The 17,638-nt window shown below is 43.3% G+C and overlaps 1 protein-coding gene across 3 annotated transcripts; it reads left to right on the top strand.

The window, feature by feature from the left end:
* The first annotated feature begins 3,132 nt into the window (after nt 1-3,132).
* Nucleotides 3,133-16,668, top strand: znf532 (zinc finger protein 532). Of its 3 annotated transcripts, none has more exons than XM_061699204.1 (10): nt 3,133-3,169; nt 3,516-3,843; nt 6,653-6,845; nt 9,824-10,005; nt 12,748-12,924; nt 13,550-13,712; nt 13,801-14,112; nt 14,215-14,327; nt 15,114-15,246; nt 15,321-16,668. In XM_061699204.1, exons 3-10 carry the CDS (start codon nt 6,684-6,686, stop codon nt 15,813-15,815), a joined length of 1,737 nt encoding a protein of 578 aa, XP_061555188.1. In that variant the 5' UTR covers nt 3,133-3,169; nt 3,516-3,843; nt 6,653-6,683; the 3' UTR covers nt 15,816-16,668. The 3 variants fall into 3 exon arrangements, with proteins under 3 accessions (XP_061555188.1, XP_061555186.1, XP_061555187.1); XM_061699202.1 differs by having other exon boundaries at nt 6,653-8,909; XM_061699203.1 differs by lacking the exons at nt 3,133-3,169; nt 3,516-3,843 and adding an exon at nt 4,843-5,175 and having other exon boundaries at nt 6,653-8,909.
* Nucleotides 16,669-17,638: the final 970 nt, after the last annotated feature.

Genomic DNA, 17,638 nt, shown 5'->3' with positions numbered 1-17,638 from the left:
ACCCCTGAAGTTTGCAGATGACACCACTGTCATCGGCCTCATCAAGGACGGTGACGAGTCTGCATAGTGACAGGAAGCGGAGCGGCTGGAGCTCTGGTGTGGCCGACACAACCTGGAGTTGAACACGCTCAAGACTGTAGAGATGATCGTGGACTTCAGGAGGCATCCTTCGCCACAGCTGCCCCTCACGCTGTCCAGCTGCCTTGTGTCAACCGTTGAGACCTTCAAGTTCATGCCAATTACACATTACTCGTGCACTCACTGCAGTAGTCTCGCCACGCTGCACTATTTGCATATCTGTTGTTGATCTGCAACATTTGCACAATCAACATTGTCCCAGATTATCGTGCTACTAGTCACTTTAAACTGCATGCACTCCTTGAATTCTAGGCGCCCTTTGCACAATGGTCATTGCACCAGACTATTTTTACATTAGTCATTCAAACGGCTCTAAGTGCTAGAGGACTCTGCATCTTTTTGCAGAATTGTCAAAAACAAAGAAACAAACAAAAAAAATTGCACCGGTGACTGTTTTTCTCAATGTCTTTACGTCTCAAAAGTCTTGTCTGCCAATTGACTGATCTGTTGTCGTACTAGAGCGGCTCCAAATACTGGAGACAAATTCCTTGTGTGTTTTTGGACATACTTGGCAAATAAAGATGATTCTGATTCTGATAGGTTAATTGTATCTTCTGCCATCTAGCATTTAATTGTCTGGCTGTCACGCTACGTCGCTGGCATAGATGAACAGAGATGATTTGTAGTCGGGGCTTGACATTCATTTTCTTGGTCGACAGCCACTGTGGCTACTCGTTTCCCAGAATTACCAGCCACTCAGCATTTTAACCAGCCACAATCATATACTGTCCCGTATGTAAGCGAAATGCATTCGTCAACGGAGATGGTGGTGAGTTCTTGATTGAACCTGTTCCCAATTGAAATACATTCATCAACGGAGGAAAGGAGGGAGAGGAGGGGACCTGACATGACGACATGAATTTTTCACAATCTAAATGCAACCTGCCACAGTGACTAGTGGGAACTACTCGCCACTGCTGAAATTCACCCACATTTGGCGGCTTGGCGAGTGTTAATGTCAAGCCCTGTTTGTAGTGAACACATTTTTTCTTTTTTTGAACCAGTTCAGTGAAATTCAATAATCTCCCAAACACTAATGTGCCATTTGGAATCAGTCATCAACAAATTCCAATTTTTCACCAAGTGCTGTATCATTTGCTTGTCACTTGCTCGTCTGTACAGAAAACATATTTCCTGTTTACATTCTTGAGACCAATAAGAGAAGAGAGCAACATCACATGCTATGTGGAGCCTATCCCTGCTGACTTGGAGCACGAGGCCAATCCTACGCACATGTAGACACAATTTCGATTTTTCAATTAACCTACTATGCATGTTTTTGGAATGAGGGAGGATAACGGAATACCCGGAGAAGTCCACACAGGCACGCGAGAACATGCAAAGTCCACATGTCCAGATATGAGCCCAAGACCTCAGAACTGTGAAACGGATATGCAAACAAGTCGTTCACTGTGCCGCCACAAATACACCTGCTTTCCTGTATAAAACTTGATGACTAATTTAAACAAATTTGTTCTAACTGATTGGCACTCATGCCTGGCCATCAGAGGGCCCCTGCTGGCCGGCCTTGCAGCGATGTTTGGGCGGACGCCATTTCCTCCTGCCTGCGGGATCGCCTCTGCTGCCTGCCTCTTCCCTGCTGCACAGCGAGACCAAAACACACCAGCTAACCCAGCTGCCAAGAAAGAAAATAAAAAGGAAAAAAAAGACTGTGACAGTCACACTATATTTTCAGTTGATAGCTTTCTGGAAGTCTCTTTTACAATATTATTAGTGTAATTGCATCCAACTGCAATATAATATTTGACATCCCAAAAACATGCATTAATTGGAGACTCTAAATTGCCCGTAGGCATGACTGTGGGCACGAATGGCTGTTTGTTTCTGTGTGCCCTGCGATTGGCTGGCAATCAGTTCAGGGTGTACCCCGCCTCCTGCCCGATGACAGCTGGGATAGGTTCCAGCACGCCCGCGACCCGAGTGAGGAAAAGCGGCTCAGAAAATGGATGGATGGATGGATGGATGGATGGACCTTCTCCAGGCGCTTGACTTACTCCAGCCTCTGAAGCGCATAAGAGGAAAAGTGCTTGACTGTAGATGGAGTGCCCACATTTCAGGGTTACCCAGAGCGCGTATCTACCAGGAAGGTGCATCAATGGGAGAAGGTGGGCAGCCAGAAAAGCGTGCCACTGTGCGCCTTTTCTCTCTTATATGCATGGGAGAATATGGCTCATATTATATAAGGCAAATGAGGGCGATGTGGAAATATACTGTAGGCATATACCTTATATGACAAGAGACAAACAAGGAGCAAAAATAGTCCTACAGTGGAACCCCTCTAATCGTGGGGAATAGGGACCGGGCCGAACGTGAATCACGAAAATCCACAAAGAACCGACGCTCAGTATAATTGGCATGAAGGAAAGAATTAATTGTAAAATAAAAATCTAATAAAAGAACGAATAAGCGGGGGGTCGGATCTAATAACAACTCCAAACAGTGAATATGCAGGGGTCCACTATTGTATACTACAGTGTATAAGACATAGCGACGAAATGGGCTACCATGCAAGACAACGGAAAACTATGGAAATGTAGGCTCATGCTGTGCAAGGTGAAAGAAAAACTAGGTGAAAATAAAAGCCTAATACTGTATGAGATGAACGAAAGCCTTGATGCAAATGTAGGCATATACCGTGTGAGACAAAAAGATGAATGTCAGGAGGGCATCAGAGGGTGTTCATCGTGTTGCGGACTAGAGCATAAAATGCTCAAATAATTCATGCAAGGATCGAGGCAAGAATGACATCACATGACTGTGTCAGTGGGGGAGGGGAAGCTCACAGTGCTCGCTCCTCCTGCACTGAATGTGTCACACCGTCGAGTGGCAGGAAGCACCACTTTGGGCCTTTCAAAACACATCATGCCTGCCTTGTTAATAGCGTATAGTAGATTTGTGTCGCCTGGCAAATGAATCCATTTATGGCCCCGTTCACACAAAGGCCGGAAGGTGTGCACGGTTGCCAGGTGTGTCGAGGACTGCTAAGGAAGGCCCAATGAGGGACAGCCAGGTCGGTTAGCATCCTCATCGTTTACCGTTCGCAGTTTTTTTCCCCTTGAACACTGAATTCAAGGCAATCCCTTTCGGCGGTAGACTTCATCAAAGACCTCGTCTTTTTATATATACTGCACCAGGACTAATGAAGTACTATTGACCTTACTTAATCCTACCTCATATATAGTTTCGACATGCACAAGCCTCACGTTACAATAGCATGCAATGAAATGCTAAAGGTCTATTACATGAAAACGGAGCTCATATTGACACCCTTATTAGACGTTCCCCGATTATTTCTTCCACTCTGTCTCTCCCACCTCCATCTGCCTCCCTCTCTCTCTCTTCTTCCTCTGCACCAGCTGCTGCTCCAGAGCCAGATTGTAGTGTCCCTTCACCACCACCACCACCCCCTCCAACGACAGAGACAAAAGGCCTGATTCGCCTGCTGAACGCCCCCGTCCCCCCTTCTATCCTTCCACTCATGAATGTCCGTGAAGGTGGCGGCAGCGGCCAAAGGCGGAAAGGAGGCCCGGACTGGGAGTGAATCAGTGAAGCGGAGTGGGAAGAGGGGGAGGGGCAGGAGGAAGAAGATGGAGGCTGGAATGGCTGGGGTAAGACTGTAAGGCAGGTGCTGAGGCCTCGACAGGAAGACATCATCTGTCAAGTTTGGGGGGAAGAGCTGACTGGGTATGCAATATTTAGTTATATATATGCATGTGCATGTTAGCGTGTACGCATGTATCCGTGTGGGCATGTGGTGGGGGATGGCATCTGTTTGGTAACAATCCAGGCGAGGTAGGTGCATTGATATCCAGTATTTGCCCATGTTAGCTTTTCTTGGGGATCTTTAAAGTTCAAGAAAACTTTGGAAGGGACACGTAGGTGCGTGGACATCCAGTGTTTACCCATGCCACTGTTTCCTGGGGACAGACAGTTTAGAAAACCTACAGGTGCATGGGTACCCAGTGTTTGGCTCTGCTACTATTTCTTGGAGATTGGCAGTAGTTAGTTTCGGAAATTTGAATGAAAGTAAAGGATCAGTACTTGGTGTTCACAAGACAAACATTGTGGAGGTATAGCATGAGGGCAACTGAGCAAGTAAGTTGATTGAACCATTGTGTCTTCTTTCCGCTGTCATTAGTCCAATATCCAGACCAGCAATCATCGCCCATTATCTTCACTTCCTCAATATTCTCAATCTCACAGAACCAAATTATTGTAATTTCCTTCACCGTTATTGCCATCTAAATACTACTGCGTATTTGATTTGCTATCAGTAAAGGTGTCTGATCCTGTCAGCATCCATCTGAGCTTCATTTTCCATATGACAAAAGTAAAAATGGGAAGGATGTCCTGGGAGTAGAGCATCCTGTCTCCTGTGTGCTCCTAAGGCCGCACTGCAAAGCCGGGCTTTATGTCGAGGCGAGCAGAACTAGCTGAAACCAGTTTGAGGCAGACGGGGCGCTGACAGGAACAATGCTGTCTCTGTGCTCCTCTGAGAGATATGGGCAGTATACTACGCCGATCCAATGGCGTCCGCTCGCATCTCGGCCGCCGGCTACCGCGGAACAAGCGTCGACCCTGCGGCGGTTTGCTATGCGGCAAAGACTCACAGAAAAAGGAGCAGGGACATTTGGGCAGGGGTGAGGGCGGGGGGTGGATGGGAGGGTGGCTGGCTGCCTGGAAGTCTGTGAATCTGCAGCAAAGAAAAACACATAGGACATGATCTATGTGTCTTGTTTGTATGTCTGTGTGCTGCCAGTGCTTCAGAGAATGACAAAAGAGGATCCTTCCCAGGACCACCAGCACTTAGCACAACCCTGGATGTAACCTGACCCTGACTTCTGGGCCTTTTGCGAAGAGGCAGGATTTGTTTTGCTGTTGTTGCTCCAGTCAGGGTGGGGTACATGGCTTTTTTAGAGTTAGCACTAGTGCAGTGAATGTTTATTGCAGGATGGGAAAAAAGGAAAGGAGGAAGGTTTGGCTAGTGGCTGCAGAGGGACGAGACGAGGAGAGAGGGTGAGGAGTGGCTGATTTTCTTGCATGTTTCTATGACTAATCTTCATTTTTCTGACATGTGGTGATCTTGCAGTGTGCGAATGTGAGTTGGCAGCGACGCATGAGTCAGAAAGAGGTATCCTGTGTTGATAATTTGCCATATTTGTGTGTATTTAACATTCGTTTTCAGCATCAGACGGCTCTGGCTTGCTGCTCCCACTAGGCCTCTCTCGCTCTCGCTCTGCTGTCGCAGCAGCCATTTTCACCTCCTTTCATTGCTCATCAGACCTTTTTTTCTCCACCCACCCTCTGCCATCACTGAAATCTCCCCCTCATCTGGATCGAGAAAGGCTTCTTAATGAAACTGAGACTAAATACATCCGCGTATGCAAATTGTGGTTGCCAGGCATATGGCGGAACGAGCAGAAGAGGTGTCGATGGAACCAGGCTAGCCTCACACCTTTCTATGCCTTTCGTCCCCAACAAGCATGATACCTACATAGTGCATTGCATATTTCACTGTAGTACATCCACTATGAAAAATGTAAGGTAGAAAAAATTGGATCTTGAAATGCACACGCATGAGCGGAATATGTTTTATCACTGTCCAATTAGAAGCATCTACAGAGGAACTTCAAAGGTTAAACAAAGTCCGTCTGTGGACGCTGGGAAAATGTTTCTTTTTTATTATTATTTAGAAACACTTTTCCCCAATGTTTTAAGTAACAATTTTACATTCTGAAAAAGAATATTTTTAAAAAAGAAAAAAATAAGCTAACCCCTGTAAAATAAACCTTTGATGACGACAGTAAAGATGACGTACGTTTAGAGGGAGAGTTACTGAAGACGAATTAAGAAGAAAAGCAATACTTCTTTCATTATTCATTATTGATGTTTTAGACATATTGAACTAAGAGCCAGGACACAGACATGTCTACCATTAGTTGCAACAAGTTCTGTTTTCAGTTCTGTGATCTTTTTAGGTAGCATCACTCCCCAAAAATAAGTTATGAATTTGACAACTTTTTAAAATACAAAACAAGAACAAAAATTCAGATAAAAAGAAAAATCGCATGCCTTTTGTAGATACATGATATTATGGATCAAATGCAGTAGACTTGATACTTTATTTGTAATTGCAGCAATGAGCCTCTGTATTGAATGCCATGAAAATGTCACATATCCTCACCACATAGTACAGGATGTGTTTCCCTGGTGTTATGAGTGATTATGCAATCATAATGACCTTGAAAATTGTTTCAAGATTGTGTGAAAAGAACCACTTTTTTTCGTCGTCGCGGTTTTAGTGAGGAAATGTCTATTCGAATCAAATTGTGAAATCTAGTCCATGGTTAATAAACATTGGAATTCATCTTGTACAACCAAGAAAATAAATTACCATCAAACACAACATTTTGTGTGATTAAAAGTATCTCTTTTAGCGCCACGTGATCAGTCAATTGAATCCAATGAATATATTATTTTCTGCCACTTACAGGTGAGATCCTAATTAGAGTAGGGAAAGGAACATGGGAGATATGAAGACACCAGACTTTGACGACCTCCTTGCGGCCTTTGACATCCCCGACATGGTGGATCCTAAAGCTGCAATTGAATCTGGCCAGCAAGATGACCATGAAGACAAAGTCAAGCAAGCAAAGTGTGGGTCAACAATCACTGAAGATGTTGGTGTAAGTGTCATCGTCAAGAATATTAGAAATGTGGATACAAGTCCACATGTTGGAACCCTGCTAGAAAAGGATTTGCAGTTCCACTCCCAACCTAATTCTATAAGAATAGGCAATAAACTTCAAAATGGCCTCTTGACTTCCATGCCAACGGGGGTTCATTACACCAAAAATGAATGGAATCCGTCCAAGGCGGATGGCGAAGCAGTATGTAAGCAGTCGTCAACCTGCCATCAGTTCAGTCCCATCTCCAGCGCGGAGGAGTTTGAGGAGGACAAGACTGAAGTAGGTAATCCAACTAGGAAAAGGATTGGACATTCACTTCTCAAGTCCACCACCAAGAAAGGGAAAGAGCCTTCTCAATATCCTGCATCCAAAGCAAAGGACTTCAAATCAGATCAGAATAACAATCAAAATATCACTCTGGAAGTTTCCATGTTCAATAACACCCCTCAAACCAGTTTGTTTCAAGAGGAACCCAAGGAAACTTTTCCCTTTACACATAGCGAGGAGAATAATGAGCAAACATCCCAAGTCCAGTCAAAGACCTGTGCAAAACTTTCTTCTTGTATAGCAGCCATTGCCGCTCTTAGCGCTAAAAAAGAAAGCCCTAAAGGCTATATTTTAGATTCTCCTACTACACAGATGGACTCAAACCAAGACAATAAAAATTCCAGAGATCCGGGGAAGAAACGTGAGCAGGAATCGGCATTGGAGTTGGCAAAGCGCCTGCTATCAGGGCCACCGGATAGTCCCTCTAGTGTCAATAGTGAGAGTAGCAGCACGGACACCCCACCGGTCATTCCAAAAGTCAGGATAAAAACAATCAAGACGTCTTCTGGACAGGTCAAGCGTACAGTCACTCGAGTCGTCCCAGAATTGGATCTTGACAGAGTGAATAAAGAAGACCATTTTGGTAATGGCCTAACAGTCAAGGCCACCAGCGGTGCATTTTTTTCATCTCCCACAATGTCCTCTTTGCCAACAACGGTTGTTGCAACCCGCGGAGGACCATCAATTGAAATAACTAAGCAGATGAGAATTAAACCGGTAGCAACAGCTTTCCTGCCAGTCTCCGCTGTCAAGACAGCCGGTTCCCAAGTCATTAACCTGAAGCTGTCTAACAACACCACAGTCAAAGCAACTGTCATTCCAGCTGCCTCGGTACAAAGTGCCAGCAGTGCCATCCTTAAAGCGGCAAACGCCATGCAACGGCAGACTGTCATGGTCCCTGCTTCCAGTCTGGCTAATGCCAAACTTGTACCAAAGGCAGTCCATTTTAGTAATCTTAATCTTCTCTCTAAAAATGCGTCCTCTACTGTCAGCGATTTCCAAAAAGCAATGTCGTCCTCCAAGCAATCCCAGCAACAGGAATCACAACGACTTAAACAACAAGCACTTCTCAAAGGCCAGTCTTCGAAGAAACTCTCCAGGGTTCAAGTCTTCAGCAGCTCTCAAAGCTCTGTAGTTGATGCTTTTAATAAAGTCTTGAGTAGCATGAATCCCATTCCTGTATATGTCCCAAACCTCACTCCACCAAGCTCAGCCTGTATTTCTCTTCCCTCTCGTGGCTACAAGTGCCTGGAGTGCGGAGATTCCTTTGCTCTCGAAAAGAGCCTGACCCAACACTATGAACGCCGCAGTGTGCGGATTGAGGTTACCTGCAACCACTGTTCAAAAAGTCTCATCTTTTACAACAAATGCAGTCTGCTGTCTCATGCTAGGGGCCACAAGGACAAAGGCATTGTCATGCAGTGCTCACACCTAATCTTAAAACCCATCCCTGCAGACCAGATGATAATGACATCGCCCACAGACAGCATCTCCTCCACCTCTGATGCACAGGCTTTACCCGTTCAAACCACAGGAAAAGTTTCAAGTCGTGGGTCACAAAGTGGAATGATTTCAGACCCAACCAGTGCTGCTCCTGAGGCAGCCATGCCCTTCGAGGATGATGCATCAAAGCTCTGCAGGCACAGTCTGAAGTGTTGGGAATGTCATGAAACATTCCATGACGACAGCTCGCTAGCAACACATTATCAACAGGTCCTGGAGACCAGTGGGCAGGTATGGCACATGATGACATACAGTGAGCCCCCATTTATCACGGGGATCTGTTCAAATCTGCGCTATAGCGTGACCATATCAAAACATTTTTAATAGGCTGTAGTTTGATGACTCCCACATACTTTCGAACACATTTAAATGTATTAAAACATGCTTAAACATATACAAATATTTTTTTAAAATATTCCTTAGTGCCTGTTCTCACTCTCTTGCAGTCAAGAAATGGGAGAGTATCATATAACATCACGATGAGGAAGCGAAAAGAAGACTTGCTCACGCAGTCCTCCAAATAAGAGGCAAAGAGTGCTTGCTTCCAGCTGTTTTTTTCTCACTCCCAGTTGAAGGTTGTTGTAAAACTGGCATACTAAACAAAGGACAGTTAAACACAAAAATGTTCAACCAAACTATATAATCTCTTTTAACAAAGGTCTATCAGCTTAATGCTAACGTAAAATGCAAAACACCAGAAACGGGCTAACAGAAATTAGCATAGATGTTATGGCAATTATAAAATTCAAAAAGAAATGCTACTTTAGCACAGACCAGAATAGCAACACAGAAGAGCATACAACAAAACTCACCGTCTTATATTCTCTGTGCTCTGTGGAACAACGACAACTTTGAGGACCTTTTCTGCATCTTTTCTTGCTGTTTGTAATACTGCATGTCTTCCAGCAGACCTCATTGCTGCTCTGCATGTTGTGACACAACGTGGTACTCCACTGAAGGCGAGTGACTCTAAATTTGGACTTGAAAACTAACGCTTAAAAAAATCGACACTATTGCAGTGGTGCGAACGAATAACCGCTCTTACTAGCAGGGGTTCACTGTAAACTTAATATCATAAGCAGGGAAACTATTTAGGCAACACTGCAATATCCATCTTCTCTATCTTACCTTCTCTGTTCTATCAGAAAACTTGCACCGTGTGCCAAATGCTCCTCCCAAACCACTGCAGTTTTCTATCCCATCAACGAATCCACCAGCACAAGTCGCCATACGTTTGCCCTGAATGTGGCGCGAGCTGTCGTTCTGTCCAATTCCAGTCCCACGTCACCAAGAACTGCTTGCACTACACCCGCAGAGTCGGCTACCGGTCAGTCTCTTGAATTGATATTCATTCATTTCAAGTCTCATTGTGGTAGACCAGTTATTTTCCAACACAACTAAAGTCTTGTTTATGCTGAACAAAAATATAAATACACTACTTTTGTTTTTGCTCCGATTTTCATGAGATGAACTAAGACTTTTGCTGCCCACAAAAGGCTACTTTTATCAAATATTGCTCACAAATCAGTTTAAATCTGTGTTAGCATTTCTACTTTGATGCGATAATGCATCAATCTCACAGGTGTACAGGGCTGGGCATCGAGAATCGAGAACTGGTTGGAACCAAAACTAACATTCCAGTTCTCCAGGACTCGCTCAAATTTAAAAATGTCGGTTCCCGGTTTCTATGTCCGCAGTTCACCCACCCTCAAGAAGAAAGTGACGAAAACCAATGAAGAAGAACGTGCACGAAGACGTGCTTGTGCCCAATGGCGGCGGCAAACAAATGTGTTTCTTAACTGAGTTAAAATAAACGACCAGTCGCCTCAGTGCAACACTTGGAATAAGATTATATTGTGGAAAGGAGGCTTTCACGATGTGTAGAAGTCTGACGTGCTCCCTTCCGTTCTGAGCCTAAGCCTACACCGCGTGGAACTGAAGTGAATTCAATTGGGTGAGTGTGAAACAATAAAATACGTCTATGCCAACATTGAGGCAGCTAACAAGTCAAATGGTGGGTTGCACTCTTGCACAGACGGTTTTTAACGTTTATTTTAGTCTTCAAACCAACATAAGAGCCGATGACAGACACAAATAAAATATAAACCATTTTACCACATTACAAAGAAAGTAGAAACAATTACATTACAAGCTTAACTAAAACTTAACAAATGAACTAACTAACTTAACTAAAACTTCACCAAAGGTCAAACTAGCAACTTTACATCACAATGAATTGGGATAAAATTCACATAAACATTGTCTCACAGTATCACAAACACTAATCTTGAACCTCATCGGTGGGCAAGGAAACGAATCAACGTTTTACAGAGCATTTGGTTCCATTCATTACTCTTCTTTATGCTGTCTCCTGTGTGGAGTTTGCATGTTCTCCCCATGCCTACGTGGGTTTTCTCCGGGCACTCCGGTTTCCTCCCACATCCCAAAAAACATGCATTAATTGGAGACTCTAAATTGCCCGTAGGCATGACTGTGAGTGTGCATGGTTGTTTGTCTGTATGTGTCCTGCAATTGGCTGGCAACCACTTCAGGGTGTACCCCGCCTCCTGCCCGATGACAGTTGGGATAGGCTCCAGCACGCCCGCGACCCTAGTGAGGAGAAGCGGCTCAGAAAATGGATGGATGGATTTTATTTTCGTTTTCAACGGTGTCGTGTGAAGTTACCTTTTGTGCCAAAATGCTGCGTACTAGTGTGTACCCTTCAAAATAAAAGGCTTCAAGCTTAAAACAGGAAGTCAAGTTAAAACTTACACACAAACCATAAACCATTTGACGTGATAAAATAATCACAAATAACTTTTTTAATAATGCTTTATTTAACTTTTAGCTGAAACATTAATAAATTAGTATTCAGTCAAGTGGGTTAGTTGCACACACATTGCCTTTTACTCTAGTTCACAGGTGTGATATTGATACTGGTTATAAAGAACCCTGAGTCAAATGTTCATTTTAATCTATGCTGCGGGCTGCTAAGAAAATAGATGTTCATAATTTGTACACTCCTTATTTAAACCATGCAAACATTTTGGACCCAGCCCCCTAAAAGAATTGGAATCAGGACTGGAGTCGCTCAAATTCAAACGATGTCCAAGCCTACAGGCGTAGAATATCAAAATGCAAATTAGTTAGTTAGAACTCTCAATGCCATGAGGTACGTGAGACCGCAATTACGGTTTCTGTAATCTGTAGTTTTTGAAGGGAGTAGGAGATTGGCCTACTGCCCAAAAGCAGCACCTGGTATTCCTAAGCGGTCTCCCATCCAAGTACTAACCAGGACCAACCCTGCTTAGCTTCCAAGATTGGACGAGATCTGGGAGCATGCGGGGATTGGGCCGGCAAAACGCAAATTAGACAGCGTGATTATTCCGCAGGTGTGCCTTAGACTTCCAGACCACTATAACGTGCAGTCTTATTGTAATGATTTCCGACAGTGTTGTAGCAGCTGTCTGGGTAGCAAGTCTCAAACGATCTTGGAGTTGAAGATGCAGGATGCGGACTGGGCTGTTGTGACTATACGTGGTCTGCGTTTGTGAGGCTGGCTGGATGCACTGCCCAATTTTCTGAAACACCTTCGCAGACTGCTTCTGGTGGAGAAATGAGCATTCATTTCACGGGCAACAGCTCTCATGGACATTTTAGAGTGGCCTCTTATTGTGGGCAGTCTAAGGTGACTAGCATCTTGATGTGCCACAGCATCTGTGAGGTGGATGAATTATTATAGAGAAGTGCTCACTAACACAGATTTAGACACATTTCTGAACAATATTTGAGAGAAATAGTTTTTGTGTACATAGAAAACTGTTCAATCTTTGAATTCAGCTCATGAAAAATGGGAGCAAACTCAAGCGTTCCTATAGTGTATTTATTCATTTATTTAGTTAGTTAGTTACAGTATTTCACCTTATTTTATCCAGGTAAGGTAATTGAGAAAAGATTCTCATTTGCAATGCTGACCTGGCAACATGTGTAATTTTGTAGTAAGCATTGCAAGTCTGACTTTCACTAACTCATTAATTTTTTTATTCTCTGTCCTGTCACCACCCATTAGCTGTATCCACTGTAGTGTGATCTTCGCTGATGTCGCAACTCTGAAGTCGCACATCCAGACTACACACTGTGAGATCTTCTATAAATGTCCGCTTTGTCCCATGGCCTTCAAGTCTGCGCCCGCAACACACTCGCATGCGTACACACAACATCCTGGACTGAAAGCAGGCGAGCCCAAGTGAGTCCAGATAAAGGCCGCATAGGTCAAAACCGTTGAACATTATCTGCAAAGTGTTCTACTGCAATGAAATCTACACAGAGAGAAAATGTCAAATATCAACAGTGCCATGTAATTTAGCTTTGAGGAATTGGCCACGCCCACTGCAACTTGATATCCTCAACCAATTCTCAGCAAATTGTCCTTTCTGCTTCACCATTTGAAGGCTTTGTGGGTTTTAGACACGGTAGATTAACTTGGTTGTTTTTGTTCCGTATGGAAACCACTGACTTAAAAAGCTCCTCATTAGCAGGTATAACAAATTGAGTGGAATTATCAAATCCTGTACAGTGGACCCCACTATTGTCGAGGGATAAGGACCGGGCCAGAACGTTAATAGCGAAAATCTGATGATAATTGACGCCCATTATAACTGCATTGATTCATTTATTTTTTTTAACCCCCCCCCAAAAAAAAGAAACCAAAATTTAAAGAAAATACAAAATTGGGGGAGGGGGGGGGGGGGGGGGGGCAATGGGAAACAAAATCCCTGAATAGCTGAATGGGGGGTACACTGGATTTCAAAAATTCAATGAACAATGTCATTTATTTTTGTTAAGGACAATGTATTTCTTCTATTCGACAGGCTTATATACAAGTGTTCCATGTGTGATACTGTATTCACCCTGCAGTCTCTGCTCTACTCACACTTTGACCAGCATGTTGTCAGTCACAAAGTTCCTGTCTTCAAATGCCCTGACTGCTCCATGCACTATGCACAGAAACAGCTCATGCTGGACCATACAAAGGTATGACCTACTGTAAATATTTTATCCACAAATCTATTAGATACATTAATCACACCTCAGTTCAATTCAAAAAATTCCAATTTGCCAGGCCATGCATGGAACTTTGAAGACCATTGATGGTCCACCAAACTTGGGGCTCAACCTCCCTCTCAGCACCAAGCCTACAAATTCAAACAGCACCAACAATGGCCCCAGTAACAACAACAAAGATGGAGTAATCGCCAATGGACAGAACAAGGGCGGAAATAAGGGTGCACCTTCATCACCCAAAAACCTCAGCAAAAGCAGTTCAGAGGAGCTTAAGGATCCCAATGGTTCAGGGTATACTTGTGGAGAATGCAACACCGTCATCACTTCAAGGGAGGTGTTTGTGGCACACGTGAAACGGGAACATGGCAAGGTAAATGTCTGAAACCATTCCGGAAACATCGGGCATTTTAAGTTGGGTAAGACGGTAAAGGATAATGTGTGCTAAACTCACACTCTTCCAATCTCCCATTAGATACTGAAGAAGCACCCATGCCGACAGTGCGACAAGTCCTTCAGTTCTACCCACAGTCTTTGTCGACACAATCGCCTCAAACATAAGGGGGTGCGCAAAGTCCACACCTGCCCGTGAGTACAAGCTATCATATACTCTAAATGATTCGTAAAGTTATTATTATTAATAATATTAGTAATTTTGTGTTTGACTGTTTATCCTGTTCAATAACGGAGCGGTTGCCACGTGAACGTGAACAACCAGATAACGTTTGCACCACTTGGCCGAACGGGGAAACCTGTCCCAGCAGGTTCTGCATGGCGGGAATTTGCAGCTTTTGCAAATAATCACAGAGTTCATTAGGTGCGGTGTACAAAATCCGCACTCCAATTCCGCTTTGATAGAGTGAGTCATATTGTGTATCAAGGGGTTCAAATAGAGGGCAAGGCAAATTCCACAATGCAAGCTTCCGTTCATGACCGCGGGCAGCAACGGCCCCACCCAGTCCGTTTGGCAACACAAGGCCTCTGATGTAAACATCCAGTAGCTGGTAAAGTCAGGCCTTCAAAATAAAAGCGGCCCAGCTGTTGCCGCAAGCGGCTCTGCTCAGCCTCCTCCTCAAGTCAAAAACGTGATTAGCGACTAGTCGACATTACGCTATTAGACATCATCGTGGAGAAGTAAAGTCGACTCGTCAACGCGTCTTTCCAACTCTTGCTCGAAAAAAACTTGTGGTCTCGTAAGTCAAGGTACTGCTTCATAAATTACAGAGTGAAGTGAGAGAGATTTGACAAGTTCAGTTGTAGTAAGACCAAAATGGGATTCTCTAGTAGACAAAAAGTAAACAGGGCCATTGAAAATAAAATGGGACATGAGCAGCTTGTGGGGGGTGTCATTGTGTTTTTATTGCACTTTAACAGGCACTGCCCGGCTCTCAGTCAGCCGTTCACAAAGAGAGTGCTGCTGGATCAGCACATTCAGTTGATGCATGGCGGCTCGGAGGAGAAGACTGCAACCTCTGATACCAGGGATGATTTGTCAGATAAGAAATTGGTACGGAAATAAAAGTTTATTTGTACTACACGTTTGTACTGACGCCTAAGATACCTTTCCAATGTCCTTCACAGACTGTCAGTCCCAAGAGGAAGAACAAAGAAGATGAGGGGTCTCTAGGGTTAAACCCCAGGAATTTGGACTTGCAGCCCTTGAAGAGGCTCAAGGTGAACATTCCCAAAGTTCACCGGTGCGCCGTCTGCGGCTTCACCACCGAGGACGTCGCCGCCTTCCACAAGCACATCCCCCAGCACAAGTCGGACGGCTCGTCCTACCAGTGCCAGGAGTGCGGCCTGTGCTACACTTCGCCCCGCTCCAAGGCCCGACACCTCTTCATCGTACATCGGCTGAAGGTGCAAGGTCTCAACCGATTCCGGGGTAAGGATGACGACGAGAGCCAACGGGAGAACCAAGCGGACGTTATGGCGGACAATGATGACGGGACGCCAAACACCAAATGCAAAGTGTGTGGGAAGCTGTTTGAGACGGAGGGGAACCTGAACGCTCACATGAGGACGCACGGCATGGCGTTCATCAAGGCCAAAAGACTCAGTTCGGCAGAGAAATAAAACGATTCCACTGTAGTAAAAACGTTTCGTCTTATGTACTGTAGTTGTCACAATCAACTTACATGGTCCTACAAAATACTGCAATATACATATATTCTATGTACTGTTCACACAGCACATGTAAAATACAGTATATGAGTCACTTTGTTTTTAATTGAACAAAAGTAGTTTTTGTACCACATGTTTCTAAAGATTTTTTTTATAGAAGAGCATTTTATTTTAAATGGTTTCCACTGTTGTGTAGAGCTACATAATTTATGGCTGTAGTGTTCTGTCATTGTGAGATTCTCCACGTGAACACAGGTATTTTTAAAATCTGACATTTTCTACACTTTTTGGTCTTTCATCCACTGACGTGTTTCTTCTCCTCTTCCGTTCTTCACTTTTTTTCGGCTGGTCCCCATTAAACAATGCCACAATTTTGCACAACCGTCTTACTTTTACTAATATTCATTTGATACGAGAACACATCCTGTGACGACAGCAAATGCCTTTGTGTGGAAAATCTAACTTTTTTTTTTTTTTTTAAATACCTGCGTATGAGAGGACTTAGCTTTTCAGTCAGTTATTCTTGTTCATTGGTACTGTGAAGAATGTAAATGTGGCTGTTACATTGAAAAACAAAGCTAAACATAAACTTTCCAGGATGCTTTGAATTGCCGACTTTGCAATGGGCACACATATCGATAAGCTGTAGGGCAGAAGGGAAGCAACTTTTTGACCATAAGACATTCGTCTCGCTGTAAAACTGCATGTGAGAAGCAGTCTGTGAATTGTTTATTAGAATGTTGTCTGTTGCTGCCACTGTTGCTGCTGATTTTTATTTTATTAGAAATGTGGATCCTTGCGTATAACACTGATGTTTATGTCAATAAAAAAGTGAAAGCAAGGCAAGACATGACATCGTCAACTTCTAGCATGACGGTAGAATTTATTTATTTTAATTTTGAAAACTGAAAACTAGACCGTGAAGGTTTTTAGAACAAGCTCTCCCTCTAGTGGTCAAGGCTGAACTGTACTAATTTGTAAATATTATTAACCCTTTTATTGCAAAAGGTTGAAATACTCTTTTTCTTCAATAACTTTTTTTTATTTTTGTTAATACAGTATTTCCAAATATTACGTAACTTTCCTATTTATTCATATTACTATATAATAACAACAATTAAACAAAAATTTTTTTTTTAAATAAATTATTTTGACATGACTAGTTTTTTACTTAGAACTTTATTTTAAACTGAAATTTTCAAAAAACTATGAATATATAAATTTTCGTTCTCATTTCCACTGTACTACAGCCAAATTACCTTTGTATGATATCAACGTAACCTGAGTATGTACGCGACACATTCGCTATCGTCTCTGATATCACTTAGGATATATCTGACTCACGCTAACACAGTAGAAAAATCACAATTAAAGAAAATATTTCCAAACAATAACCCAAAAAAGGGAACAATTACCTTTACAATTGTGACTGGCCAATTGTCATGTGACGACGTATTTTTACTGAATTAGTTCACTGTGTGCAATTCATATTTATGATGCAGACATCATGAGTTCAAACAAATATTTACACAATATATGGCGGTCGCGTCATAACCACGAATCGTCCAATGTCGAGACGGTCGTAAACCAACCCCCTGTACTTACATTGCTGAGAGATCCGTTTTTTACGAGCATTATGTGAGGCATGTGGCATCCATATTGACTTAAGTCTGAGTTACCAAATATGGTTCCTAAGCCTGTAAAGGTCTACCCACAGGAAAACATTACTAATTAAAAATAAATCAGTGGCAGGCCTATTAAGACAGAACGGTAAT

Source organism: Phycodurus eques, chromosome 15 (genome assembly GCF_024500275.1).
Source record: "Phycodurus eques isolate BA_2022a chromosome 15, UOR_Pequ_1.1, whole genome shotgun sequence".
Taxonomy (NCBI): domain Eukaryota; kingdom Metazoa; phylum Chordata; class Actinopteri; order Syngnathiformes; family Syngnathidae; genus Phycodurus; species Phycodurus eques.
This window is presented reverse-complemented; position numbering and strand designations above follow the sequence as displayed.